The 27,570-nt window shown below is 38.9% G+C and overlaps 2 protein-coding genes across 2 annotated transcripts in view; one reads left to right on the top strand and one right to left on the bottom strand.

Annotated features, from left to right (window-relative positions):
* The window catches only part of LOC103463533 (disintegrin and metalloproteinase domain-containing protein 10), a 28,750-nt gene extending 12,203 nt beyond the window's left edge, over window positions 1-16,547 (top strand). The window contains exons 7-15 of the mRNA XM_008406923.2: window positions 502-594; window positions 832-1,000; window positions 7,347-7,510; window positions 10,799-10,970; window positions 11,050-11,194; window positions 11,384-11,567; window positions 13,368-13,467; window positions 13,749-13,969; window positions 15,347-16,547. Coding sequence (XP_008405145.1) covers window positions 502-594; window positions 832-1,000; window positions 7,347-7,510; window positions 10,799-10,970; window positions 11,050-11,194; window positions 11,384-11,567; window positions 13,368-13,467; window positions 13,749-13,969; window positions 15,347-15,496 — 1,398 coding nt within the window. The 3' untranslated portion in view covers window positions 15,497-16,547. The remainder of the gene's footprint in view (window positions 1-501; window positions 595-831; window positions 1,001-7,346; window positions 7,511-10,798; window positions 10,971-11,049; window positions 11,195-11,383; window positions 11,568-13,367; window positions 13,468-13,748; window positions 13,970-15,346) is intronic.
* Window positions 16,506-25,886, bottom strand: lpl2a (lipoprotein lipase 2 a). Its single transcript, XM_008406922.2, has 10 exons — window positions 23,937-25,886; window positions 22,411-22,604; window positions 22,124-22,303; window positions 20,937-21,048; window positions 20,619-20,852; window positions 19,481-19,723; window positions 19,180-19,300; window positions 18,725-18,937; window positions 17,766-17,870; window positions 16,506-17,687 (listed from the first exon to the last, which is right to left on the bottom strand). Exons 1-10 carry the CDS (start codon window positions 24,034-24,036, stop codon window positions 17,666-17,668), a joined length of 1,524 nt encoding a protein of 507 aa, XP_008405144.1. The 5' UTR covers window positions 24,037-25,886; the 3' UTR covers window positions 16,506-17,665.
* Between the last annotated feature and the right edge of the window lie 1,684 nt (window positions 25,887-27,570).

The following is a 27,570-nucleotide window of genomic DNA, read 5'->3' as shown; positions in this document are numbered from 1 at the left end:
GTAAACATCCGGAACTGTAATCTAAACATTTTTGCCATTTTAAAAAAAGAGAAGATTTGAGTAGTTGTTAAAAGTGGGAAAATAATAAATGCAAAAAAAAAAAATGCAAATTGATACTTCTGAACAAGAAACTATCTGCACAACATTCACATAAATCAAAAAAAGTAAAAAATGGCTCTTGGTTTCGCTGTAGATCAGTGAGTTGATTAACTCTTTCAGTACACATATTACCATGCAATAGAGAATTGGATAATAATACAATTCCCTAAATACTTCATATGTTTAAGTGCATGAAGTACTATGAACTATTATTAAAGAGTTTGCTTATCGCTATTAGCATGTCAGTAAAATTTTTCCACTTACAATTGGAACACGTTTAACGTCGTTTTGACATCAGTCAATATCTAATTATTATCCAAGAGGTTCTTGGGACATTATTCAGTTTTGGATCTAAAATCCAGAGGGTAACTTATTGTTGACTTTTTGACTTGTTTTCTGCAGGTTGCCTCTTACATGCGGGCCGTGAACGACATCTACAACAAGGTTGACTTTGATGGAATCAAGCTGATCAACTTTAAAGTCAAATCCCTCAGTGTAAGTTGGAGAGTTTGCTGTAATTTTGTGGAGTTAGAACTCCAAAGAACTACTGTAATATAATTTACTGACACATACATTTCTAATTCTAACATGTCAAAGTTATTTATGATGCACATTTAAATTTAATTACAACACAAAAGTACATTTTGAGGGACGTTCTCTCAGAAGTGCTTTCAGTGATTGGTAGTTCTTGTCCTTCCCTGTACAATGAATTTACTGTCTTTGTCTCTCCAGGTGATGATGACAGAGAATAAGACGGATCCTCTGCATCCTCTGTTTATCGGACCGGAGAAACTGTTGAGTCTTTTCTCCGAGAAAAACTGGGGAAACTTCTGCCTGGCCTACATGCTCACTAACCGAGACTACAGCGGAGTGCTGGGGCTCGCCTGGGAGGGCAAGACCGGTAAGCTGCAGAAGTAGCACAACGAGTCAGAAACTGTCTGAAGCTGCCAAACTGAAACACTAAAAATAACATTTATGTTTTGCTTATATTATGTGGAGAGAGAGAAAAAAAACACGAGGCAAGTCTGCCACTCTGCTGTATAGGCGCGTATAAAAATATACTTTTCTCAAGAGAGATTTAACACAACAGATTGCTTGGATGACAAGCGAAGTCACTCGCTTGAGCTGGCTCTTTAGCATGACTTTGGGCTCATGTTTCAACCCCTACAGTATGATAGAAATTAATGCAATAGGACACTTCCTCTGCTCTTTTAGTTATAAATAATGATTCATTGTTACTTTTATACTATTGTTACTATTAAGGTTGTTTTCATCCCAGATTGATTGAACTATGTCATGAAGGATGTTTCCTGATCAACTGTCTAAATAGATTAATAATACATTAACTTGTGGCCAGATTTTATGCATTTTCGAGAAACTATTTATAGTTCAAATACACAATATTTTAAAACATGATGTCCCAGACAATAACACAGGGTCCTCCCTCGTGACATTACATTATATTGGGTTAAAATTAAAAAGACAACACCTAAACCGCTCTCAGTCCAGACCAATGACTCAGCATAAAAGCATTTATAATTACATTTTAAGAAGTTGAATCACGACTTATTGTGGATTTGAGAAAAGACACACCAAACCACAGACGAACTTGCATGACATTAGTTCCCGAACACGATGTTCTTGGCATTTATGCACATAAAAATAAGCTTTGTGTTGAAGCATGCGCTTCATTTAGTCGACGAGAGGACAAAACCGACATCCACTTGTGAAAGTTCATTAGCAAGTTTGTTTAGGCAATGTTGTTAACGGTGCTTTATTTACTGACAAAATCCTTCAGCTTTTTCAGCAGGTGTTCAGCTCTTGAGCAGCCACAGAAAAAAAGGATGGATGGACTATATATCACTTTTATCAAAAACCCACAGTGTCAAGACCTCGAGCCAGAGCAAACAGAAATGTGAGACAAAAATAAGACTCTGAATTTTAAGCTTAATAAAGTGAATCATGTCTTTCTGTTGCGCTTCTCTGTGGGAATCTCAGTGTGAGTCTGTGCCGATCTCTAAAATCACATCATTGTCTCTGACTTACAGGCTCATCTCAGGAAATAGTTGTGGGTTTTTCTTCTAACATTCGTCGTTTTTCAGTCGGTATCAGTCACTTACTTGAAGCAGAAATCATCATTGCACTTATGTGTAAAACAAATCTTTTAATTAATTTCCAAAAGTTTCAATGTGAAGTTAACAAAGCCATATTTGTTTCTCTGTGGCAAAACACACGTCACACTTTAATCCTGCTGCTGGAGAGGTTTTCACTCAAAAACCACCAGACACAACGTGAGGGGAGCCGACAATTTGCACTCCTGCTGTGATTTGCATGAAAACCATTTAGCTGTTTCTGCTTCCTTCTGCAGAAATTTCTCAATGACTTTCGATTATTTGTTAAAGTCAGATTTTGTTTACTTTACTTAGAGTTACAACCAGAGTCAGTAAAGGTCAGCTAATATAAGACAAACAGTTTTCCAGAGTAGCATTGACATCATTGTCAAATGAACTCCCAGTTCCCCAAATGTACCTGCAAGAGCTCAAAGAGTTCAGGAACCCAAACACGTAGAGTGAACAAAAACAAGTATGAGGCAATCCCAGTAACATCAGCCAGCTCTGCAGAGGGGACTCTCTGCGTGTGTGCGTGTAGGTGTGTGTGCGTGCGTGTGTGTGTGCGCGCGTTTGCGTAGTATTATTTCTGTCCAGGAGGAAGTTGTTTTGGTTGGAGGTCCTTCCTCCTTGTCTTTCATTGTCTTTATCTCACATTCAGTTCTCTATTGGTCAAACTGGGGGGTGTGGAAGCAGCAGACCACCACAGGGACATGTGACCAGGGTTCAGCAAACCTCTGTTACACACACACACACACGCACGCACGCACGCACGCACACATGATCGTCATATGGAGCTTCAAGGCCTCTTACTGAGGATTGATGGCTGCATTCCACAGTGCGGTTGCCTTGGAGACGTCTCACATGGTGGGCACGTACCTACACACACAGTGAACGTGTTACTTGAAGTGTTGTGACTTTTCAGCCTCACATGAGTGGATTATGTCTGACCTTCAGAAACCAATACGCTCACAGTCTGTGTCTTTACTCACTCTGGTTCGTTAGAGGTCTGCAGAAAAGAAAGGTCAAACCTCAGGACCATAAACCCAAAGACCCCTGAAGTCCACAGAAGTTTTTCTTTGAATATGTTTTACCTTGAGATCTCGGTGCACTGCTAAGCTAGAAAAAAATATATATATATACAAAAACAGAAAACTCAAAGCACACTTGGACAGATATCAGAATCAGGTTTTGCACACAAGCGAGGAATTTCACTTTGGTTCCACTTCGCTCTCACTGAAGACATCTTTAAAACAACTGTGTAAAAATAATTGTTGGGAAGCATGTATAAATGCATTGTTTTTACAAGAGAAGAAGACAAGGAAGAATTGGAAAAAAAATCTATCCAAACCAGTAGAGCAGAAATGCAGTTTGACTGAGCTGACACTGCAACATGCATGTCAGATAAATATAAGAAAAAATTACATTCTGAATTCATGATTCAGTACTGAGGCTGAATCATGTCTTCATCTATCTGCATAGACGAAAATGACATCATGATATTATGATGTAACTTTCTGAGTGTTTCAGCTTCTGTTGTAATGTCACGCTATCTGGCATTTAGAAAAAAATATATTTTGTGGACATTTTTTCCTTTCACTCCTTCTGTAGTGCTGCATCTTTGAAGAGTGGATGTGTGCTGGGATCGAATGGGTTAAATTTACAGAGTTCCCTTATGTTCCTGTCTTATTTTATTTATTTATTTATTTATTTATTTACTTACTTACTTACTTACTTACTTACTTACTTACTTACTTACTTACTTACTTACTTACTTACTTACTTACTTACTTATTGATTTATATATCAACAAACCAAATGGCAATTCAATTCCTATGCCTGAGTGCTCCAATGTATTGGTCAAGTTAATCACAAAATAATTCCAGCCATCAGTATCATTTATACTTACATATATTGAGTATGCTTAGCAGAAATAATTTAATAGTATAACGAAACATTAAGTCATGTTATTACTGAGTGCTAGCTGTCGTTTTTTGAGTTGCGGTTTCACCAATCCTGTAGCAAATTTGAGAAGAGACACAGGCGTCCCGCTTTTTGACATTTGACGAATATCAGAAAAATTGTTGTAAGGAAATTTCATTCGCCTCAGTTTAATTTAGTTTAATGCCATTTGAACTAAATTCAGATAGGAAATGGTGTGACAGGTGTAATAAACAGAAGCAAGTTCACACACTTCAACCTGAAACACCAAACAGCGCCACAGCATTAACGCTACATAAAGTTCATACTTGTGAGAGGAATTCATAAAAAACCCACACAATTTATTCACACGCACACAAACATCGTTCCAAGTTAAGAAACGGCTTAAGGGTTCAACCATCTTCTCTGGCTACACAGTAATATGCCACTCTTTTTAATTTTGGGACATGCACGTCTAATCTTGAAACTATTTGTGAGTGTTTACAGCGTGAGTTAGAAGCTTTGTCTTCAGTTTCCTGTTCACACATGTACTGCACAGCAGGAGTTTTTCCTCGTCATGTGCATTTTAACGACTTGAAGAACTACATAATGTTCAGGAAGCAAGATGTGACGTAAAAACTATGCGGTGGATTCGTGTAAATTTGTTTACGGCCCGTAGAGAATGGCAGGCGTCTCTGGAAATAGCTGTTTAAGTGTTTGTTTCCAACACGCCTTGTCCAATCCTGCACAAGCGGCAACAATAGTCCTCCATTCCTTAGCGAGTTTCCGATGCTTACGTTTCCAACTTTCAATTAGTTTTAGCAATCTGACACGCTACGTGGCTGCAATTTGAAAAATGTCTTAATTAACGTCATCTTTTAGCATCTTTTAGTGCCCAAATGTAGAGGCAGAGTAGTTAGTGCCAGGTTTCCTCTGTCTGACATAAACAGTTTAGCCTAATTTAATTTTCCCAGGCATCTTGGGACATCTCACCAAAGCCTTTCTCCTGGCATCATTAGGGACATGTGTGGATCATCAGTGAGCTGAATATCGGACTGAACAGAGGGCAAGGCCAGCGATTCACTTGTCCTCATTAACAGGATTGTTCTGGCTCCAATTTATCAGTTTGTTTTTCCCAACAGCCTTCATAACTACAGAAACCTTTCAGATGAGAGGTCAGATGTTTCAAGAAACACGAGAAAAGGTTCGGTTTCCTTCTACTTCAGCACTGGCAGCGAGTCCGGCCTACCTTTTGTGGCTTATTACGAAATGAAACGATGATTTGTTTGTGGTTCAGTTATTGCAACATTGCCGAGATCAAACACACAAAGAGAAAGTTTCAAGTTGAGCAAGACCTGTGATGCATTCCAGACGGATTAGGTATTTTGTTTTAAACACTGGAAAGGTCAAATTAGCTTAACAAGAGGGTAGTTTAAATCCTTTTTAATTATTTTGCCATGAAAAGGTCAGTGGACTGCAGAAACAAAGGAGGGCTGTGATGGGAAGCCACCGGATGCAGTTGCAGTTATTTACAGTGTGACTTCCAGAGCAGAGCTGAGGTTTTCAAAATACGTTATGTTATCAGTAAGACGTTTTGCTTTGTCTGTTTTATTGTCAACCGTTTTATTTATGGACTCCAACTTCCTCCACATGTGTCTGAGGAAGCGCTGCCATTGTTTGCACATATTAAACCATTTGAGTGTAAACTGTTTTATGTTTTACCACCTCTGCTAAAGTCTCGCAATGCATGTTCTCAACTGATAAGTGCAAGTGAAGCAGCTGACTGAGTGTTTACCATCAGAGCTAATAATAGGGAGCTGAGATTTTGGCTCTTTTCTGTGACAAAGACAGAGAAGAGGATGAAAATATACTGCAGCCCCTCTCTGCCAGAGCTGCCAAAACCCACAATATCTGCACCCAGAAGCCTTTTCTAAGAATCCCAGTTCCTCGAATGCTCCATCTGGGGGGTTTAAGTGAATTTAAGTGAAACACACACTGATTTCTCGCTAAATGTGACCAAAGGAGTCTCCCACGGATGCTTGGCTCTTGATGGGAAAGTAATAAAGCACTGTCTTGTTCTGTTAAGCTCCCAAAGCTCAACTGTTTGAACATGACTTTATGCCAAGAGTCGTTCTTGTTGTCGAGCTCTTCCACATCATAAACGGTAATCGTATTTCTACGACATGCGATAAAGGGAACAAGTTATTGTTTTTTGTTAACCTCTAATCATTTCTGTCTGTTCCTGAAGGTCGTTCTTCTTTCCACTGTGCGACTAAATAACATGCTGATAAAATAAAATTATCCATATTCCTGCAACTGGTTCCCACACAGTAACACCTGGTGAACTCAGTTTCCTTTAAATACCCAAACACACTCCTCGCCATCATATTGACTGTAAATCACATTACGTAAGAGGTCTTACGTTAAGCTCACGTGACCTCTGACCTGAAGCACACACAAGGGCTAAAATAAAAACAGACTTAATCTCATTACAGAAGACGCATTTCTTTGGATTTCCATCAACCCACAGAAATAAAATCCCACAATTTGACGTATTTTGTGGATCTTACCCTAACCCTAACCTGACAGTGAGCTGAAATTAATTGATTGCATGACTCAGAGCGTCTGCTGCTGTGAATCTTATAGCTGGTCTTTTGACAGTAATGTCACGTGCCATCCATCGTTCCATGTGAATTTATCCAGCTGTTTGTAATAGTAGGGAGGGATTTTGAACCCATTGCCTAACTCAAATAGAAAGAAGATGGGTGGCGGCAAAATGGGTCTGCATGTTTTCATGTACTGAGTTGTAGCCCGAAGCGCCGGGCCTGGAAGAATTTTAGCACAAGTCTTGTTGGCTTAGGGTATTTCCAGTAGCACAAAAATAAGCACTTATCCAACAACTTTGCACCCTAAAGTGATTATTTGCTGTGCCTTTACTGAATTTTAGTTCTGCCTTAGAGTTTGCACTATCTGTGTATGCATGACTCTGCATATAGGTCTCCTCAAAACCTGAAAAACACAAGATGTAGCTCATAATTGTCCCTTTATCGGCTTAAAAAGCCTATAAATAGAGCTGTGGTTTTTTCTCATTCATTAGTGTATTCTGTATTCCTTCAACCTAGAAGTAAATCTGGACCGGTGTTTTAAATTAATATAATATTAATATAATAATATAATATAAACACACGTTATGTCTCTGCTTCTCCTTTTCTTTATTAGGTAACTGGGGAGGAATATGCTCCAAGTACACGGCGTTCCGTAACGGCGGCATGGCCACCCTGAACACGGGACTGATCACCATTCAGAACTACGGACAGTTCCTGCCTCCTCGACAGGTCCAGCTCACCTTTGCACATGAACTGGGTCACAGCCTGGGATCTCCGGTCAGTCCTGCCATCTCCTGTTACACCCATCACCAGCCCAACACTCTGATATTTGGGTATTGAGTCTGTTTGTTCACTGAGAATTTACCAACATGGATTATAACCAGGTGATTACACTCCATGCTTGACTTAATTTTAAAACTCCACCTGTCTTGCTACTTATTGCCTCGTTAGCCACGGTTTAGCATCAGGTGTGTACACTGGGGCTGCACAATATTATTTATTATGCCATGAGAATATCAAGGTTATGTCCTACTTTCCTCTCATTCTCATCTCAGTTTCCTAAATTCACCTTTCACATTTTGAGCCATGTCATCTGTGACCATTGTGAGCATTTGCTGCTGTTGTGTCCAACCACGTAAAGCACAAGTTGATATCGCTTGGAATATGTTAGCCAGAAATAACGCCACTAACGTGAAGATTGCACACATAATATCGCAATGATGATGTACTTGCAATGTTTTGTGCAGCTGGTTTTATCTAAGTAAGTGAAGTGGCTTCATTTTCAAAAGCCTGATTTGTTTATCAGCACTTTGGGTTTATACCTAAAACACTTTAAAACTTTAGCAAATGCAAAACCAACGTACCTGTTTTAAAGGTTATCTTAGACTTTTGTTACACATATGTAATGCATTTTTTTTAATTGTCACCTTCATGATTGACTTTCTTTAATCTGCAAATATTTGTTGCAAAAATAGTCAGTTTATTAGATGTTCTTAATCTTTTCTTAGTGACAGCATAAAAAGGTTTATCCTAAAAAGCTTTAAAAATGGTTTCATTTAGTGGTTTCCTTTAGTTTTACTTATCCACTTTCATGGTTCATTATTCATAAATTTAATAGGTTGGGGTTTTTTTTTATCTGCACACTTCACATGCCGTCTGTTTCTTTCTAGAGCTCTCCTTCCTGTCAGCCCACATTTTGCATTAATAATGTGGCAACAATGCTCATTTAATATTAGACAATACATAATTATGTGTCTCCCATGGGAGAAATATGCTTTAGGAGGATCTTCAATCTGTAGAAAATCTGCTAGTGAAAAGAAAACCAATATTTATTTTTCATCCCTTTTCCATAACTTACAGAACCAAACATGCCTAAGTGGATCTGTGGTGAATGGGAGTAAAAACCTCACGACACAAAGCTCTACCTGAAGCTGTGGATTGTGTAATTAACACTACTCAAAGTAAACGTTTCCATTAAACCTGCGTGCGTATTTGCAACGCACTTGAACAAATTGTACCCGACCTGTTTACCAGAATAGACTTTAGAGACTTTGGCCTTTATTGATCAGATTGTCTGAAAGGGACACCAGATGAGCTTTGATGTCTCTTACATACACTGATTATTAAATCAGTTTAAGGGCCTGCTGTCATTTTCACCATGCAGCACATTTACTCTTTGCTAAAGTAAAAGCTGGTTGCACATGAATGTTCTGCCTTACACACCATCAACACAGCAAACTTAATCTTTCCATCTGCTTATCAAACACAGATAAAAGTAGCATTCAGGAGTTTTAAAAACAGGTTTGCCAGGAGGGAATCACTAGGATCCTGATAAAACATTTTAAATACATATATTGTCTAATATATACTACTGCTGCTATAACTTTTATTTTTATTTATTTATGTTTTGGTGAACCTCTGGTTTTAACTGTACCCGGAGAAACAGGAAGTGATGGATTGTAAATTAATATTTCAGATAAATTTTTATGAACTCAAAGTGAAACACAGATAAAATATGATACATTATATATATTTTTTAAATGCTTATTTCCTGCAATGATTTTTATTTTCATTCTGAGTAAATAAACTGTCATACTTTGCTGCTATCATTTTCAGATGAACTTGCCAATTGTTACTTTTATTTGCAGAGGGAACAGTATGCTCATTATGATTCATAAGTGTATTTTATAAGTCTATGGGATTTTTAAAAAAAATCTAATTTCTGCTTCAGTTGACTATTTGTATTCTTCAAAGCCTTGTTCTTCAATAACTAATGTAATGGTTGGTGTCAAAGGACAACTTGTGGTTTAAAGATCATTAGGCTTCATTTTTGCACGGATCTGTTTTATTGTGACAAATGAAACAAAAGAATTAGAGAATAAAATCTGAAAATGGAACAAAAGGCAATCTGAAAACGTATTACATGTTCAAAAATTACATTTAATGCATTAAAATAATAGTTAATTTCCAAAGATTTGACCATGAACTCTTTAGAGAACATACTGACATATAGAGTACGTCTATATTAGATGTATGTCTAGTACAGACATAGATCTATGTGTATTAGATGTATGTTTTACATATAATGCATTTAACGTTAGAGTCTGAATGTTATCTGTCATCTCTTGTGTTTTTCACTACTGTTAAACATTTGTATAAGAAGACATATGGAAGCAGTAAAGACGTGTAAAGCCAGACATACTGTAGAAGAAAGCTAATAACACGGATTAGACATTTTTATTAGAATGTGGGATTTCTAATAGCTTAACATAAGTTTCCCAAATCCATAAAAATTTTGTTTTCAATTATGTTTCACACTGAGCTGAATTTCTGTGAAAATGAAAAATAGAACCACACAGTGCAGTAAAAGTGGGATTTAGGTGCTTGTATTGAACCACATAATTGGAAATAATTCAGAAACGGCAAGAAACAAAACAAAGGAACTATTTTAAGGAAAAGGCACAAACATCTTTTGCACCACACCACCCTCTTATTACCCAGAGATTTAGGTTCTGACTGATGCAGAAGTGCCATTTATAACATCCATCACAGTAATCAGAAGCAGATTCAACAAAAGCCACATCAAGACTTGTCCTCTCAGTGTGTGTCTGTGTTTATTGGACGTCTTTATGAACCCGCCTAGGCTTGATGCTCAAGAGAGGAAGAGATTCTTCCAAATGTTTCAAGAAGAAAAAAAAAACGGGAATCTTCTGTTCTGTCCTTGTTTTGCATGGGGAACATCACATTCCCTCCTGTTTTCTGTTGAGAAAAGTCATATTTATATGTGACTCTTACATGCTCAGAATACGCTTCAAATTTCTGATAACCAAACAAGTAGTTCAGCTCTCACCACACGCAGCTGCAAGCATTTTTCTGACCTTACAACAATTTTGAGGTCAACAATACAGGGACTTTATTCCCCCATCTGTAATAAAAATGCGGAGCTGCATAGTTCCAGCTTCGGTTAGACGATTTGTTTTCGCCTGCTGTTTCTGACGTGAGCCGATTAAAGAGAAATTTACAACAAAACAGAAAACGGGGCCTGTCGTTTGGTTTGTGTTTCAGCATGACGAGGGCTCGAACTGCGGCAACCTGGGCTCCTCTGGGGGGAAAGGTCGGTACCTGATGTTTCCTCAGGCCACAGACGAGGTGCGAGAAAACAACGACAAGTTCTCAACCTGCAGCGTTAAACACATCAGCAAGATCCTGCATCAGAAGAAAGACAACTGCTTCGTGGGTGAGACGCCGACGCGGTGTTCAGGCATGGTCAACATGCAGGCTTTAGATTTAATTTGAAGGTAATTTCTCTCCCTCAGTCAGCGATGAGCCCATCTGCGGCAACCACATCGTGGAGAAAGAGGAGGAGTGTGATGTCGGTCACAATGACACAGACCTCTGCTGCTACAGTGCTAAAGAGGCCGTAGGAGTCCAGTGTCGACTCAAGCCTGGTAAAGTCTGCAGGTACTTGCTGCTTATCTGCCAGGTCAAATCCTCCTTTAAGTGTTATTTACACATCTATAAACCTTTAAGTCCTAACGAAATATCCTACATTTAAATTTAAAGCGACAATATGTGGAAATGTCCAAGACGGTGTGAAGATTTTTGTGACGATCTGAATGTGTGTGAAAATTTCTCGTTTCCCTCCGCCAGTCCGAGTCAGGGCCTGTGCTGCGGTCAGAACTGTGAGCTTAAGCCTTTGGGTCAGATGTGTGACGTGGAGACAGACTGTGTAAAGAAGAGCGTGTGCTCTGGCCTCTCCCCGCTCTGCCCCGAACCAGACCCCAAGGAAAACTTGACCGTCTGCAGCGAGGGCACGCGCGTCTGTCTGAACGGGGTGAGTCTGTGACTCAACACACTTTTTCCTTTACTCAACAAATCAGGCAGCATTTGGAAGTGTGCAGCAATCCTGCAAAGCTGGTCTGCAAAGGCAAATGCTTAACCTTTGGAGCTGCAATAGTGAAAAAAAATAATATAACCCTGTCATGAGCACATTTTGATGCTTTCAGGCTCTTGTAGGTTGCCCCATGTATGTTATACTTTAATTTGAACTTACTTTATGTCTTGGTTTCAGCTTGGGTTACTTCAGACATTTGGTATTAATGAGATAAAACAAAGCAGTTTTATTTGCAAACAACAGCCTCATTAAGCAGGAAATTACTGGGAAATTACCGAATCCATCTTACCACACTTCCAATTCCCCATGTGCATTCAATACGCATTTTCTTTCTTGGGGAATTTGCTCCAGTTGTGATTGTTGCGCCATCCCTCTTCAAATTGTTCTAATCTATCATGACCTGAGTCATAAAAAAAACCGCTTCAGGGAAACATAATTTATACAGAAATAAAGAAAAACAAAAGCAAGTTTTCAGGTGTTCATTTATGTTTTTTAATAATGATTTTGTCTGCAATAGTCACCTGGATGCGATGCATTTTGGTTTATCAGCTAATTAGAACCAGATTAGAGACTGAATATGAAAGAAACAAGCCAGGGAAAAACATCAACATGGAAGATGAAACCAAAGCAAAATATCAAAATAGAGATGATTCAAACAAAAGCAGATGATTAATTTATATTCATAAAAAACAATCATCAGCAAAGACAAAGAAATAAATAAAACGCTTCAAATTCCACTGTTAAATATTCACGTTTTTAATTAATTATTTTGATTCATTTAGTTTGTGTCTTCTATAACCATTGTGCCGTATGTGGATCTCATTTGACTTTTTTGAGCCATTTTGGAACATCTTCAGGATTTATTTTGAAAGGTTTGGTTGGCGCGAGTGACCTTTATTTGGCCGTTGTGGTTTATGCGAGAGCGGGAAGACCTGCAGCAAAGGTCATCGGAGGACTTGGACCCGCACTGAGCTCTGAAACCTCCACACATGGGTTGTGCTTTCCCCCTGCGCCACCGTTGCGCCCATCCTTCAACATTTTTATATTTTCCTGTCTTGAATTTTTTATGATCTCTTTTCCATGCTAAATTCAACACAGCTGGTTATAATTACAGGGGAAGTAAAAAAGTAAATAAATAAAAATTTGCAGAAGAAATCTTTCTTCAAAAACAGCTATTAGAATACAGTTCTCATTTCAAACATCATTTTACCTATTTTGTATTTTTAGTCTCACACAAAAAAAAAACATACTGTTAATCATAGATTTCTTTCTAAACTGCTATGGTGTGTATAAAATTATTTTACAGCTCAGACTTGAGCAGCAGAAATTTTAAAAGAGTTTCCAAACAATTTGAAGGCTTCTCTTAGTATGTCTGCAACTGGTGAATTTGTCGACGTGTACTGTTGGGAGTTGATCCTAAGCAGTCGCAAAGTTTGCTTATACCTCCAGCCGGCTCCGTCACTGTGTTTCTGATGTACGATCAGCAGAAAACATAAGACAAAAACAGCAACATGGTGGAGGGATGAACTGACAACATCTGGTTAAATTAACCTGGTTCTTTGAAAGTGTCAATAAATATTGAACATTTTCTACAATTTGTTCAATGCATGAACCATAACGCCAAGAATGTGAAAATAATTTTTGACATCAACGTTTACATGACGTCTGTTGAGACCAGATTCAGATCTCGACTATTTGTATTTGACCTGATGAGGTCTGAGTGTGTGTTTCTCTCCGCAGGTCTGCGCTGAGTCTGTGTGTGTGAAGCACGGCCTGCAGCAGTGTGACTGTCCTGGAGTCAGCATGAAGGAGAAATGCCACATGTGCTGCCAGCAGCCCGGTAAACACAGAACCTTGTGTCCTCCACCGCCCAGCAACATGTTTGCAACTCTGTGTCCCAACAGCTCGGACTGTGTCAGTCCATCCAGATGTTACCTCCGTCTGACCTGATGTTTTCTGGGCAATAAACCAAGCTGTGTTCCTAATGGAGCTGTTTTTGTGCGGAGATTTGAAACTATACAGACTGGATTTTAGATCTTAGATCTTGTTACAGCGTGTAATCCATGTCAGGACTGGCCTGCGTAGTGCAAATAATACAAACTAATTGTGTGTGTGTTTCAGGTAAGCCGATGACATGCGCCAGCACCTCCTCCTCTGTGCTGTCCCGTCACTTCCAGACGAAGCTGTTGCCCCTGGTTGGCGGCGCGCCGTGCTCCGGGAACCAAGGATACTGCGACAGATTCCACGTGTGTCGCCTCCTGGATGCGGACGGCCCAATTGCCAGACTCAAGAACTCTTTCCTTCATTTGGATGATTTTGATGATGTGGGGGAGTGGATGAAGGTGATCTCTTATTTATCTTTTTCTTTTCTTTTTTTTTCAGGTGATAATGACACCAAGCACCTAAACAATAAGCAAAAGAGGTTGAAAACTGACAAGACGTCAGTAGAATGACTGAATGTTGTAGAAAGGTTTCAGCGAAAAACTAAATCTAACCAAGTATGTTTGTACAGTTTCTTGTGCACATATTTTAGTACACTTGAAATAAGACAAAACTAACATACAACAAATTTTCAGCAAGATATAGGAGCTGATTTTAAGTCAGTATTTCTTGAATATTAATTAAAAAAAAGTAGTTATTCCACTGGCAGATGTTTTCACTTGTAACGTGGGAAACGTGTCTTGTTTTAAGTGGTGGATCAAATCTGCGTGTTCTTTTAATCAATATTCAGTAATTAACAAACTCCTTTATCTTCTAGACAGTCTGTTATTCATGAGCAAATACACCTGCAGTATGCCAGCCCAGGTTGTTTTTTTTATTATTGCTCAACATAACGTCACTTTTGAGGTCACATTTTTGAGTCTTTCAATGAAAAGTTGAGGAGTGGAGCAACTTTTTACTGAGCAAGTCTCTTTTTGTTGTTCTTGCATTACAGGCACTCCCAGATTTATGATGGACATCACAGATAGGGTGACTGAAGTAAATGCACAATTATTCGCAGGGACTGGTTTACCACTTTTAACAATTTGGTGTAGCTGAATATCTAAGCTCTAATTTTCCTGTACTGCCTTTTAAAGGACAGATTGTCAGCATTTGTTCAGACGTTTACACATTTTCAGTTTTGCCAGGTCAGATTTAGAAGAAAATAAGCAAATGTTTGTTTTATCGTTGCGTCCTGAGCCTGTTTATTTGTGTCGGTTCTGTTGCAGCTGTCGTTGACGTTTAGTTTTACGCTGCAGTGTTGCGAATCAGGAATGCTCATTTAGGCTTAAAGGCACCGCAGGGTTTCTGGAAGCAAGTTCACTGGAGACAGGGCCCGTCATTATCAGCTCTCGGTGTTGTTTTACCAAGACTGTTGTTGAAATAAATAACAAATGTGGATATGATAAAGAGTTTTTAATCAGCATATAATTCCAACTGGTAAAATTAAGTGTTAAAGCGGTTGTTACATCATGCCTATTTTTGTTTAGGCCGACAGTTTATGTGACAGAAAAGTTACATTTGGCAGGTGTGTCATCCCATAAACATGTACATATATATATATATATATATATATATATATAGGCAAAACATAAAAGGAGGAAATGGGTGAAATTATATATATAGCAAGAATAATTAGCCTCTGTTTTTAATAGTGACTTCGGCAAACACAAGTTGTTTGGAGTTAACAAAATGTGCTTCTTGTACTTAAATCTGAACAAATCTTTTCTTCTCTGCAGGCTCATTGGTGGGCCATCCTCACTGTTATCCTGGTTCTGTCTGGAGTGATGGGCTGCATAGTCTGCCTGTGCGGCACTCCCCTGAACACTCGTGACCTGGACACACCCACAACTCCTCCCACTTCAAGAAATACATATGAATTACAATAGAAAAAATATATTTATTACTCCTGTTTGCTGATGAGGGGGATAATTAAAGTATATGAGCTGCTCTAGAACGATGCATTTTGACAGCCTTGTGTTGTGTTGCAATCCGAGATCTGCAAATGGCCTCTGTGGGGGCCGAACACCTGCTCAGCTCCCCTCATGCCGATTTGTCACCAGATATCTTTGTACGTCACAATGTTTCTGCCGTCGCTCATCCCTGGAGGGGATGATTCTCAGTAAGGCTCCTGGGATACATGTGCTGTGGAAAATGTTTCCAGCGACCCTGGGGGTGTGCAGGTTTCCTCAAAGGCACCCCCGTGCTGGGACTCTGAGGTCGCAATGTAAAGGCACCTGATTCTGCAAACACTTTAGTGGAGTGAGTGTACCTTTGCTTTGGATGTCTACCAGCTTTCCAGCTTCATGCAAGTTAATGAGCACATGGACAGGACGTCAGGAATCTGTGCTTCTAATTGTGTACGAGGGAAAAAGGTGGCTGAGCTGTCCCCTTTTATTCTGCGTTTGTGTGTATATACAGACTTTATTTTTTTTCACGTTTTTCTTCCAAAGAAATTGGGATTTCATGTGGAAGAACAGAAAGAAGCCCGACTAAAACATAATTTTAGGTCATCATGACTACTTAAAAAAAAAAAAAAATGCTGCAAGTCTCCAGGCTTCTGCTAACTCAAGTGTCTTAGTTTGAATCCTCTCAGTGTCACCTTGAGACAGTAGGGAGACAAAAAAAAAACAAAACAAAAACCGTGGCGTCACAACAGTAAGAACATGAAGAAATAATGTATCCCAGTTTGGGTAATCTCAGGCTTTGTTGCTCTTTTACATCAGAAATGGCCATGTGAGAGTTTAACCTGTTCTTCTTGAATCAAAAACAGATTTGATTTTGGTAATAAAGTGAAACTATTACCATATATATATATATATATATATATTTTTTTTTTTTTTTGGCAAAAAAGAAAAACAAAATTCCTCATCACAATGTCAAACTGAAGTAGACAGCTTACCTTTGGCAAATATTGTTTATTAAAGAATTTATACAGTACAGTGTTTGACTCCTTTACAAATATGTACAAAAATGATAGAAAAACATTCATTTAATGACAAGAATATAAGACGGTGGTTCTTAATGAAAATATTTTTGTTGTGGTATTTAGATAGATTTACAGTACATGAAGATATTCTCCATTTGTGCAAATGTACAACATGTAATATAAAGTCACAATGATAACAGTACCGATCTCTGTAGAGCTGAGGATCACATTTAGTTGAATGAATGAAAAGGAACCAAAGAACACAGAAAATACTCAAACTAGCATCACATGCTTATGAAATATATAGATATTATCAGTATGCCACATCTTTGAGTCACAACAGAGCTATACAGTAGCAGCACAAACTACAACACAAAACAGCAGCTTTGGTTGCTTCAGTAAAAGTCATAATTCGAAATGACGACTTTATTGCACACAGAGGCGGATAAACTGAGAAAATATGTGGCGAGAGTTTTACACTAAGAAGTGGTAAATGCTCAATTTGACCGACTGTCTGCGCAAAACAAATACAGGAAAAAAACATTTATTTTTATAAAGACCCTACAGAAAAAATTTAAATAAAAACATGATTGTATTTCCCCTTTTCTTTAGAGGCAGGAGTCTGTTTTTTTTTTTTAATGGTTTTTGCATCTATATATTTTATGACATTACTACCTGCAGATCCAGCCTGGTAAATTCAGTCAGTTTTCCATTTGAAAACTTACAACCTTTACCCTCTTTACACCAAACAACCATGTTTTTCCATCCGTCTACAACCCATAAAAATAACCTCTAAGTGCTTGGAAATATAAACATCCACATTGATTAGGTTTTATCAGCCACTGCGAGTCTTTCCCAATTGTTTTCTAAAACAAAGATATCAGTCAGGCCTGAACAATAAAGAAATGTTTCTAATTAAAATTCTACCACTGCTGTGCATCAAGGTGAAAGAGTATCATAAATAACTTACTTTATTTCTTTTAAAAAAAAAAAAAGCTTTTTGCAAGATATTTTACAGCATTTACATGAATTAGTCGACATGTACAAGGATGTTTTTATGTCTGAAAGATACAAATAGTGTATAAATTATGTCCTTATTGGTAAAATTTTAAACATATTTTCCTTATTGTCAGTCATTCTTCAGAGTCACTCTGCAGAAAAAAAAGAGCTCATGGTCACTGTTCAGCTTCACAGAAATATAGTGATAGAAAAAACAAAGACTGACTCACCTCTTTGAAACTGGTTTACGTTTTGTTCTCCGTTCACCTTTACATTTAACAAATGTGACCAAGTGTGAGCTGTGGGCGTCGGGGTCGTTCAAACAGAAAACCATCCTGAAAAAGAAAGTTAGTTGACTTGATGTGACGCTTTATCAATCTTCATTAACAGGTTCCAAACTAAAGTAGATGCAAACACCGACTTTATGACAAAGCTGCTGCTTTAATGTCGTGGTCCATTTCTGTTCAGACGGTCACATTTCTGACTCCAACACAAAGCCCAACATGCCATTCTCTCGCGTTAAAAACTGAAATCCGCTACAGTAACCAACCATCTACAACCTCCTCTGCTACTTTGTATCTAACTGAATCAGATGCATCCATTGTCCAGGAAAACACTTGACACTTGAAGTTTTACTGTCAGAAACTTCAAGTGCTTAAATGAACATGCTTCTGATAAATATTAAGTTATTGTTTTTCTTTATCTAGTTAAGATGGTGATTGAAGACAACGGGAAGTTAATCTTTCTGCTTGTCTGATTTATTAAATTGTGTCCAAAGTTGTTCTGAAATCCAACTTCCCAGATAAATTCAACCCAGCATATCCTAAAAGCTAACGCTAATGGTTCTCTCTGGGTACTTCAGCTTCCTCTCACAGTCCAAAAATATACAAGTCAGGTCAAGTGGTCTCTCCAAATTGCCCCTAAGGGTAATTGTGCGCTAGCACTGCTGTGTCCTGTTTGTTTGTGAATTGACTTGTGATTGGCTGGCGACCGGTTCTCCTACTAAATCTTCTTTAAAAAAAAAAAAAAAAAAAAAAAACTAATTTATCGATCAGCAAAATGAAGGCACAAATTATTGGTACAATATTGTAGAGATAAAAATCAGCTACATATAGATTTCAACAATATTTTAGGAAAATAATATTTCATTTTTGCAACAACGGAGGAGGTTTCGCTAATCTCAACTTACTTTTGTTGCGTTTCGCCACTTTTGATACGGATTTTGTGAACCTCCACACCGTCGGCGTTCCCAGACCACCAAGAGGAAACCATCTTTAACAGGTTGGACACCGACCAGCTGTTTGTCTCCATCCACTTAAACTTCAACATCAGCAGGTCGCCGATATCCGTCTCAGTGACCAGAAGAAACGAATGTGTCCTGTTTGTCTCAAGTCTTTCCTTCCTAAAAAAACACACAAAGAAATGCCACTGCTAATAAAATGTTTCCTTTGTCTCTCCAGCTTGAGAAATGGGCATCATAAAACATGATAGCGCCGATAAAGCAAAACCAAATGAGGTTAGGTTAATGTGTGTATGATTATGTTACCGTCTAAAGCTACTGTTTAGGTGTTGCAAAGCTGCACATGACCTGCAAATCATGGTACCATAAATCCCTTAGATGAAGCATTTAAGTTGCTGACTCACAGCTGGAGCTCCAGGTTTTCAGCCTCTCCTTTGGTTCCGTACAGAGAGACGGTGAGAGACGGCTCCATCTCTGACGTGTTCACCTTACTGGAGAAGTGGATCTTCAGCTGGTAATGGTAAACTATCAGGACAGTGAGAGGAGGTGACATTTAGAAAGCTGAAAATGTGCATCGGATTAAATTGAGCTTCAAGTGATCAGAGTTTTGCAACCAAACTACCAATCTCTTTTCCAAACAAACATGACTTGCCATGTTTGTGTAGTATTATTAGCACATTTAACACAGTTCACAGTTCTACTGACCTCTGAAAGGCATGGAAGCTCGTGTCTTGGTGTACATCTGAACGCCGTGTGGCCTGCGGATCTGGCTTGTGCTGTAGCCGACAGTGTTGCAGCGGCCCTTGCGACAGCTCAGACACATGCCGCGGTCGAACATGTCGTTGCTGCCACACTGGTAGGCCTTGGCAGGCTCCCGCTCGTTCAGCAGCGAGTCAATGAAAAGATGGATGGAGCGCTCGTGTTCGCACTTCACCGCATCATTGATGGCTGAGGAGCAAATGGGAATGAATAAAGGAACACATCTTAGCAGACGGAGAGATAAAACGACAAAACAAAGAGTTTGCTTCATTGACAGACAATGAAAGGTAAAGAAAGCAAGTAAGAAAAAAATATATATCTGAAACATGTGACGTACACATGCATGTGTTTTGACCTAAACGTTCAACATGTTGGATTAATGCTCCACTGGAGGGTAAATCTTTACCCCAAGTTTTTCTTCTAATACAATACATTTAGCTCAAGTTAATTTCTCAAAACTCTGACCGTCTTCTCTGCTCATGCTGAAAAAAACTGGAGGAAAAAAATGCATGTAAACAAAAAGTGTCCCCCGTCTGACTAATGAACTTTTTTAAAACATTCGTTTTATACCTTTAATGTCTGTATGTTAGTATCTCCTTCTTTTCTGACTCTTTTTGCTAATACTTTAGTTTTTCTTTTCTGTCTTTATGTTGAAGTCCTGTAAACATTTTCGTATGACCTTGTGTATGAATGGTGTTACATAAAACTTGTCATTTCTCTGACCCGTCTACTTCGTTCTTTGGTCTTCATTATGCTGTTTGTTCACTAACAAACTTGTGAGGCTTTCACAGCAGAACTGTAAATATAGTAAGACTAATTTGAACACGATGACTCTGTAAGCTAGATGTCTTCTAAAAATCTTCATTTCATTTTGGGGTATCAGAACAAAGGGGCTGAATAGACATGCACATCACACCTTTCGGATGTACATTTGTAAAAGTTTGAGTTGGTATTAAAAAAGTTTAATATTGTATTTCCTGTCCAAGACAAATAAATGTCAACTTGTCTTACTGAGAACAAAATTGTTTTGACGACAAAAGTGTTTTTATAAGCCCGGATATCAAAGTGTAAACAGAATCTTTACCAAATATCCCAAAGTTAGCGATTTTCTCCAAGGCGCCCCTCATGTTGCAGCCCGGCTGGAAGCTGCCCCCGTTGGGGTAGATGTCCACATGGCCAATGGGTTGCTGTATCCCGATGCTGAGACCCAGCGAACCCTGAGTGAAGGTGTGGAGGACGTCCACAAAGTGGGCGTCATCTGGAGAGAGGCGCCTCTGGGCGTGTTTGCCCTCAAAGTCAGGTCCAGCTGGATCCAGACCTTCAGAAGAAGAAAAAGCAATGCAATGAGTGGGATTAGCGAGATTTCACTTTGCTCATCTTTTTATGTAAAATAGTCGTTTACCAGTAATCCGTCCAACTTTGTTGCTGGCATGACTGCCAGCAAATCCAGCCACATGAGCCCCAAGGCTGTAGCCGATCAGGTGGAGCTTGTCAAGAGGCATGTTGGTGGTTTCCTTTAAAAATATAAACATTTAATAAAAACCTATGAGTCTGGAATGAGTTACAAAAACATTCCGAAGGCTTAGGACTCAAGAAAATCACAATGAGGGCCATTATCTACAAATGTAGAAAACTTTGAACTGTGGTCAATCTTCTCAGAAGTGGACAGTCAACTAAAACTACAAGAGGAAAGAAAGCATCAACTACTCATCTTCACAAAAAAGAGGGAGAAGAAAAACACAGAACAATGTCTAAAGTGTTACAGGCTTCCCTTGACTCAGTTAAGGTCAGTGTTTGTGATTCCACAAAAAGATGGACGTGTCAAATTACGTCAAGGAGAGACCAAAAAGACCTTGAAGATTCCCAAACACTTTGGGAAAATATTTTGTAGACTGAAAATACACAAAGGAACTTTTTGGTATATGTGCATCCCATTACAATGGGCGCAAAACAAATACAGTTTATTAAATAAACATCATAAACAGCTAAAGGAAATAGATTTATGATGGACCATGAATTATGTTCTCTAGTATCAAAAGTGGTTCAATGCCTGGATATCAAACTGATTACTTAAAGCTCGAAAAATGCAAGACAATTCTCAGAGAAACACCAGCAACTCCACCTCTGAATGGTAAAAAAAAACAGGGTTTCAGAGTGGCCTACTTCAAGTTCAGACTTAAATCTTAGCATAAACTTGACAAGACTGTTCACACTTAAATCCCTCCGATGTGCCTCAGCAAAAGGAGACGAATAAATTTCCTCAACCATTAGTTTTTAGGTTACTTCTTTACATAGGACCAGGTCGCCAAAGATAGCTTTTATTTAATGGCTGCATTTTGGCGATTTCCATTTGATAGTAAAAACTATTTAATCATTTGAAACATTCCAGTCTAACAAAAAATGCAAAAAGAGAAGAAAACAGCAAAATACATTTTCCAAACACTGAACATTTTTAATTGGTGAGCCGTAACATCAAGATTATTGGAGCACTTATTCAACATCTTTCTATTGAAATAATATTTTCAAATGAATTATTCACAAAGCAAAACCATAAAAAAGGTGTAAAAGAGTAAAGAGAGGACCACTCACCTCGATCCAGTCAATGAAGCGTGCGATTTCTCTTCCCACCGATTTGGTTTTCTGAACCGCGACCACATAGTGGTTCTGAGCCGAGCTCAGCCAGTCCACCACAACAACGTTGGCCGTCCGCTCCCTCTCGTACAGCGCAGACACCAACTTCGGCATCCAGCTTTCAAACATACCGCTCAGCTGGTGGCAGGACAGTGGAAATGTTAAAAAAAAAAAAATTAAAAACAAGTCTAAATTTACTTAAAGCTGTCGTTTCTAGCGTGTGTTTTAAGAGTTGCTGTGCTCACCGTCCATCCGTGGATCACCAGGAAGGTTTTGGATGCGCTGTTGAAACCGCAGGCTGCCAGGGTCTCTGGTTTTCCGGGAACAATGTAGCAGAGGTCGTCGTCGGGATGGGATGGGTTACGCAGGGAGAATTTTGCGATAGCCGAGTGATGTTCATCCTCGTCAAACAAATCTTTCACAGGGTCAAGGAAGTTGCCTGAATAAAAAGGTTAGTAGGACTTACTTTCAACAAATCATAAGGGCAGAAAGCCTAACTAAATAACCAACTACAAAAAATATCCCAGAGTAAAGAGTTGCTAGATTAGATAAGATCAGAGCTGTGGGGTTACAGTGGTTCACCGGGCCTGGAAAAGACTTCCACATTCTCTACTGGGTTTTTTTTCCCCCACCTTTGTTCCTGCCGTCTCAGACTATAATTACTTTTTGGGTCCCAGAGATATCTCATCTCATCTTATCCAACTGAGCTGATTTTCAGAGCAGCAACCTCAGACACTTATTAACCTACTTTAAGCTTTTAATCTCTGTATTTTATTAGGATTTACGTAAAAGACTAACAAAATGGATCACATAATTGTGAAGAGAAATCAAACTACAGTTTCCCTTTATGTTTATCAGTAGAAATCTGACTGTGTCGTGCATTTGTCTTTAGACATACGGAGTTGGTACTTGATAGAAATAACGTTTGCCGCGACAGCAGATGCATGTCTTCTGGTCTGTTTCAACCAACTGTGAACATCTAGAGATTCAAATTGTTGCCTCTTCTTTGGGGGGCAAAATAGCTCATGGTCAATTGAGAAGTAAAAAATAGCCATTCTTACAGATTAGTATCTATTAATCTAAATTAATCTAAAGGTCTTCCGTTGTTGCTCCTGCTGGGTATTTGGTGTTGTCGTGCAGCAGAAAGGTAAAACTCAGACCCAGACTCAATTCTTTTGCAGTTTTTTTTCCTAGGACTTTCCTGTGTTTATCCTAATCCATAATCAACTCTGACCAGAAGTTGGTCCTTCTTAAGAATTCCCACAGCATGATGCTGCCACCACCATGTTTCACAGTGGGGATTGTGTCCACAGAGCGACTTGGACCAGCACAGCTTCTTGGATGTCAGCAAAACAAGGTTTGTTTGTTTTTTTATCTTACCTCTTGGAGCAAAATTACAAAGTTAATCAATTAGGTTATTTTAGCTAATTTACCTTTATTGGATGTTATTTTTCAGGATTATTGGAGCAAAGGGACCCGATAATAAGCACATCACACATTTCAGATTATTTGCAAGTATTCAGAATGATTTACTCTGTTGCAGTCTGCTACAAAATATGCTTTGCGAGGCCCTCTGCACTGAAGTTATTAGGATGAAGATAATGATTTGCTTAGGCATGAAAAGCTCATTTAGATGCGGTTAAACTTTTCTGCACCATAAAGTAATGCACAATCCTGCAGACATTTAATCATTACTTAATGAGTGAATGATTGTTGGGCTTTATTGCTCTGCAGACTTGTTAATATGCACCAGAGCAAAAGGAAAACTCACCAAATGCAGAATCAGTGAGATCTTCTTCCAGGGAAGTCCCTTTTTGCGCATCCGCATTCAACACCACGAAGCACAGAAACCAAAGTTGCCAGGCTCTCATCTCTTACAGCCAGAAATCCTTTGAGAGAAAACCTCTAATTAATGTGAGTCCCACGCCGCCGCTGGTTGTACAGACTACAGTTTCCGCCTTGGTGGGCGTACAGCGCCGTTATCTGAGCCACATTGGACTGAAAGCGTCTTAAATAGCGCTTGTGAACTTCTGCCTCGTCATTGGCTGCGGACCTCCGGGCGGGAGGTAAATGATTGGGCTGCGTCATGGGAAGAGTTAGCGTGGAAGACAGTAGCTTCATGAAAAGCAGCTGAGCACCGCTGCTAGTCAAGGTTTTAAGTTACATTCAGCAACAAAACAGGCCAGGTGTGACGAATTCATTTCTTTTCGGGATTGTTCACTAACTATGCTCATTTGCAGTTTCACATGTAAATTAGATAAACACTGAGCCGTGCACATTACACAGAAACTGCACAATTTATTTACAGAAACAACAACCTTACTTTTGTAGGATTAACTTAAAGAAAAGTTTGGTCTCCTTTATCAAAAAAAAAGGCTTAAAATATATCACATTGGGTCATGTTTCAGGAATACAACGGAGTTATATCAAAACATTGTTTCAATTTTAAAACCTTTCAGACGTTCACTTCTGTAAATTGCTTGTATATTTTGAAGATTGAAATGTCAAATATTTAATAAAGTGTCAACTAAAAATTATGGCAACCGTCACAAACGCACATTTTCTAGAGAGAAACAGACGATGCAACACTACCTGCCTGTTGGGAACAACATAGTTAGTATCCCTCTTCCAGACTGAATGTCTTCATCCGTTTGGACAAACAAAGCTCTCTGAAGCATCTGTTCTAGGGACTCAGTGTTACATAATCCAGATGACTCAATACAAATGCATGTCATCAATCTGATTTCTCAATGTAAGTCAGTTTGTTGCTGGTGAGTCTGGACAACAGAAAAATCCTGGTATCAAGTCAAATCCTCCTTATTCGCTTTTATCTGTCACTTCCTGACAATGACAGTTTCTGATATGGGCAACCATCCAGGGCGGCATCTGGCAGGGGACAACATGCGATAATAGAGATCATCCACACTCCCCGCTTGTCTCCCTGGTTCCTCAAATCATCCTCATATCCCCCCCCGAATAATAGCTATGATAAATCAAACACATTCTCTCATTTCCTAACTGTTATCTGCCGATAATCACAAGATGTTAGGGATTCAACTTTTTCATATTTTCCAGTTTAAAGCTCAGTTTGTTCGCATAATAGACAGTTTGAAGGTTTTCGTACAACTTGTCCTCCGCACACATTCTTTGAGAGAAAATGAGGGAAAAATCACAACAACAGCAACAAACATCCAGTGTAAAAGTTGTTTTTATGATGCATTTTAATCCAAACTAGCAAGCTGATTATTGTTTCTACTCTGAATGTTTTGTTCTGAAATAATTCACCTGATTGTATGAATTGCTTTGATCAGTATTAGATAAAGGTCCCATCTCATCCACATTTCAAATACATTTCATTTTATTTAGAGTCCAGGCTGATTGACGTGAATAAGATTCAAAAACAGCTGTTTGCATCAGCTTACAACCTGAGACCATTGATCTACTGCAGAAAGCATTTTACTCAAGGCTAAATGCAGTTGCATGCTGTTGAAAGACAACATGCTCACAGATGAGTGGATGCACTTTAATTCACTGCTGCTAATTTCGTTTCCCAGAATTCTGGCAGCGGATGCAAGACAAGCTGGGCAGGAGGCCAATGAGGTGATGGTTGAGGTCCCACAATTATTGTTACGAAGGTCAGCTGAACATAAAAGTTCTCATGATTACGTCTATATGCTGGGAACAGCCTTCATGTGACTGGCTGTTTACTGCAGCAAGATTATACTTAAACAGCATAACCAAGTTAAAATTAATATATATATATATATATATTAAACTACACATTAAATGTGTAGTTTAATGTGTAGTTTAAGAATCAAAGTAGTTTTAGTTAATATCAAGGTTTTTAAGCAACATGTTTAAAGGATCTCACATTACTCAAAACTTTACACTGAATAGTAGTTTTGATGAATATATATCGTTTTAACCACAGCATTTTGATTTATTTAAGAACATTATAGTAATATTCTGTGATGGACTTGCAACCTGACCAGGGTGAACTACTCATCTCCAATGGCCGCTGGAAATAGACACCAGGCTCGCCGCACTAATGCGAGGATAAACAGGTTTAGACAAAGAGTAAATGAATAGAAAGTAATATTCTGCCAGTTAGTGTCCTTGATAAGACACATCAGTCTTTATGTATAGGGTTTGCACACCAACAAAGTTTTTAGTGAGCTCAAAAAAAATAAGTTAAATGGTACAAACTGAATTAACCACAGAGGAAAAGTAGAAGAGAAACCAGCAAGACCACTGGGAGAGTTACGGGAAGATCTGAGTAAAATGGGAAAATATAAATATAAATATATAAATGTTGTGATGGAACAATGCAGAAAAGCTGTGAAGGAAGAAAAGAGATGAGACACTGAGACAAACCAGTGAAAGATGACTAATAATTTAAACATCATAAGAAATGTGGGAGCAGAAAAAGACTTCCACATTTAAGAGTTATATAAATAAATCTAAAATACATATACACAAGAAAAACAAGAAAGATACCAAACCCCAAACGGAAAACTCAAAAGAAGTTCTCATGTCCAGTAAGGACATTCGTCTTGAACTTATTCTGGAGAATCCTAAGGCGTTCCCAGTCTAGAGGAGACTAATATTCTCTCCAGAAAGTTCTGGTTCTGGTCCAGAACCGAGGGGTTCCCTGAAAGCCTCCATAGACGTGTGTCTTCATGCGATGCAGACTCCCAGTGGATTACCCCATCATCTCCACTGATAAGGCCAGTCAACCTACGAAGGAAGTTCATGTCAGTGATTTATATCCAGGATCCATTTCATTCAGGCATCAACCGAATGTGAGCTGGACTCTGTCATGGCTGACAGAGGAGTTCATGGACCGGACATGAAGACAAAGTCCAGTTTGGGAACCTGCAGCATCACTACATGAAGCATTTTGCTCTAGATATAAAAAATACACGTGAGTTTGTTGAGATGTTAATCTTAGAAGTAAACTTTGTAACTTTGGCTGTTATAGTCAGAAATAATTACCATGCTGTAAGCACAAAGTAACTGCATGCTTGGTTTAGTTTGGTTAAGAAAGTTTTCTTTAAACTGAGAGCTCTATTCACATATTTACATCTGAAGAAGTACAGCTCACAAATGAAAGGCAGTCTTCTCACATTAATGTAAGTAAGGATACATTTGAGATGTTGTTCCTGGTGAATGCCAGCTGGCTGAAGAGCTGTTATCCTTCTTCGAACATGTCAACGCTTTCTTCGAAAAGCAGTGACAGCATTTGTTTTTCCACCCCTGGTGCTGCAGTTCAGATCCGATTGGTCTGGGCTTTGCAGGGGAGAGACTCTGACTCGAGGAGGAGAGGGAGTCGAGGAGGAGTGCGAATCCGACGCCAGCGCTCCGTGGCAGAGATTTACAGGCTCCTGGAGAGACTCTCAGAAGTT

The sequence above is a fragment of the Poecilia reticulata genome, linkage group LG4, assembly GCF_000633615.1.
Source record: "Poecilia reticulata strain Guanapo linkage group LG4, Guppy_female_1.0+MT, whole genome shotgun sequence".
In the NCBI taxonomy this organism is placed as follows: domain Eukaryota; kingdom Metazoa; phylum Chordata; class Actinopteri; order Cyprinodontiformes; family Poeciliidae; genus Poecilia; species Poecilia reticulata.
The sequence above is the reverse complement of the archived record's forward strand: the minus strand, read 5'-3'. Positions and strand labels throughout refer to the sequence as shown.

Coding starts and splice junctions, on each gene's coding strand:
- lpl2a (XM_008406922.2), bottom strand. CDS start 24,036: ATGAGAGCCTGGCAACTTTGGTTTCTGTGCTTCGTGGTGTTGAATGCG. Junction 19,724..20,618: donor CGCTAACTTTGGGATATTTG/GTAAAGATTCTG, acceptor TTTGCTCCTCAG/CCATCAATGATGCGGTGAAG. Junction 17,871..18,724: donor AGTGGCGAAACGCAACAAAA/GTAAGTTGAGAT, acceptor TTTCTTTTTCAG/GATGGTTTTCTGTTTGAACG.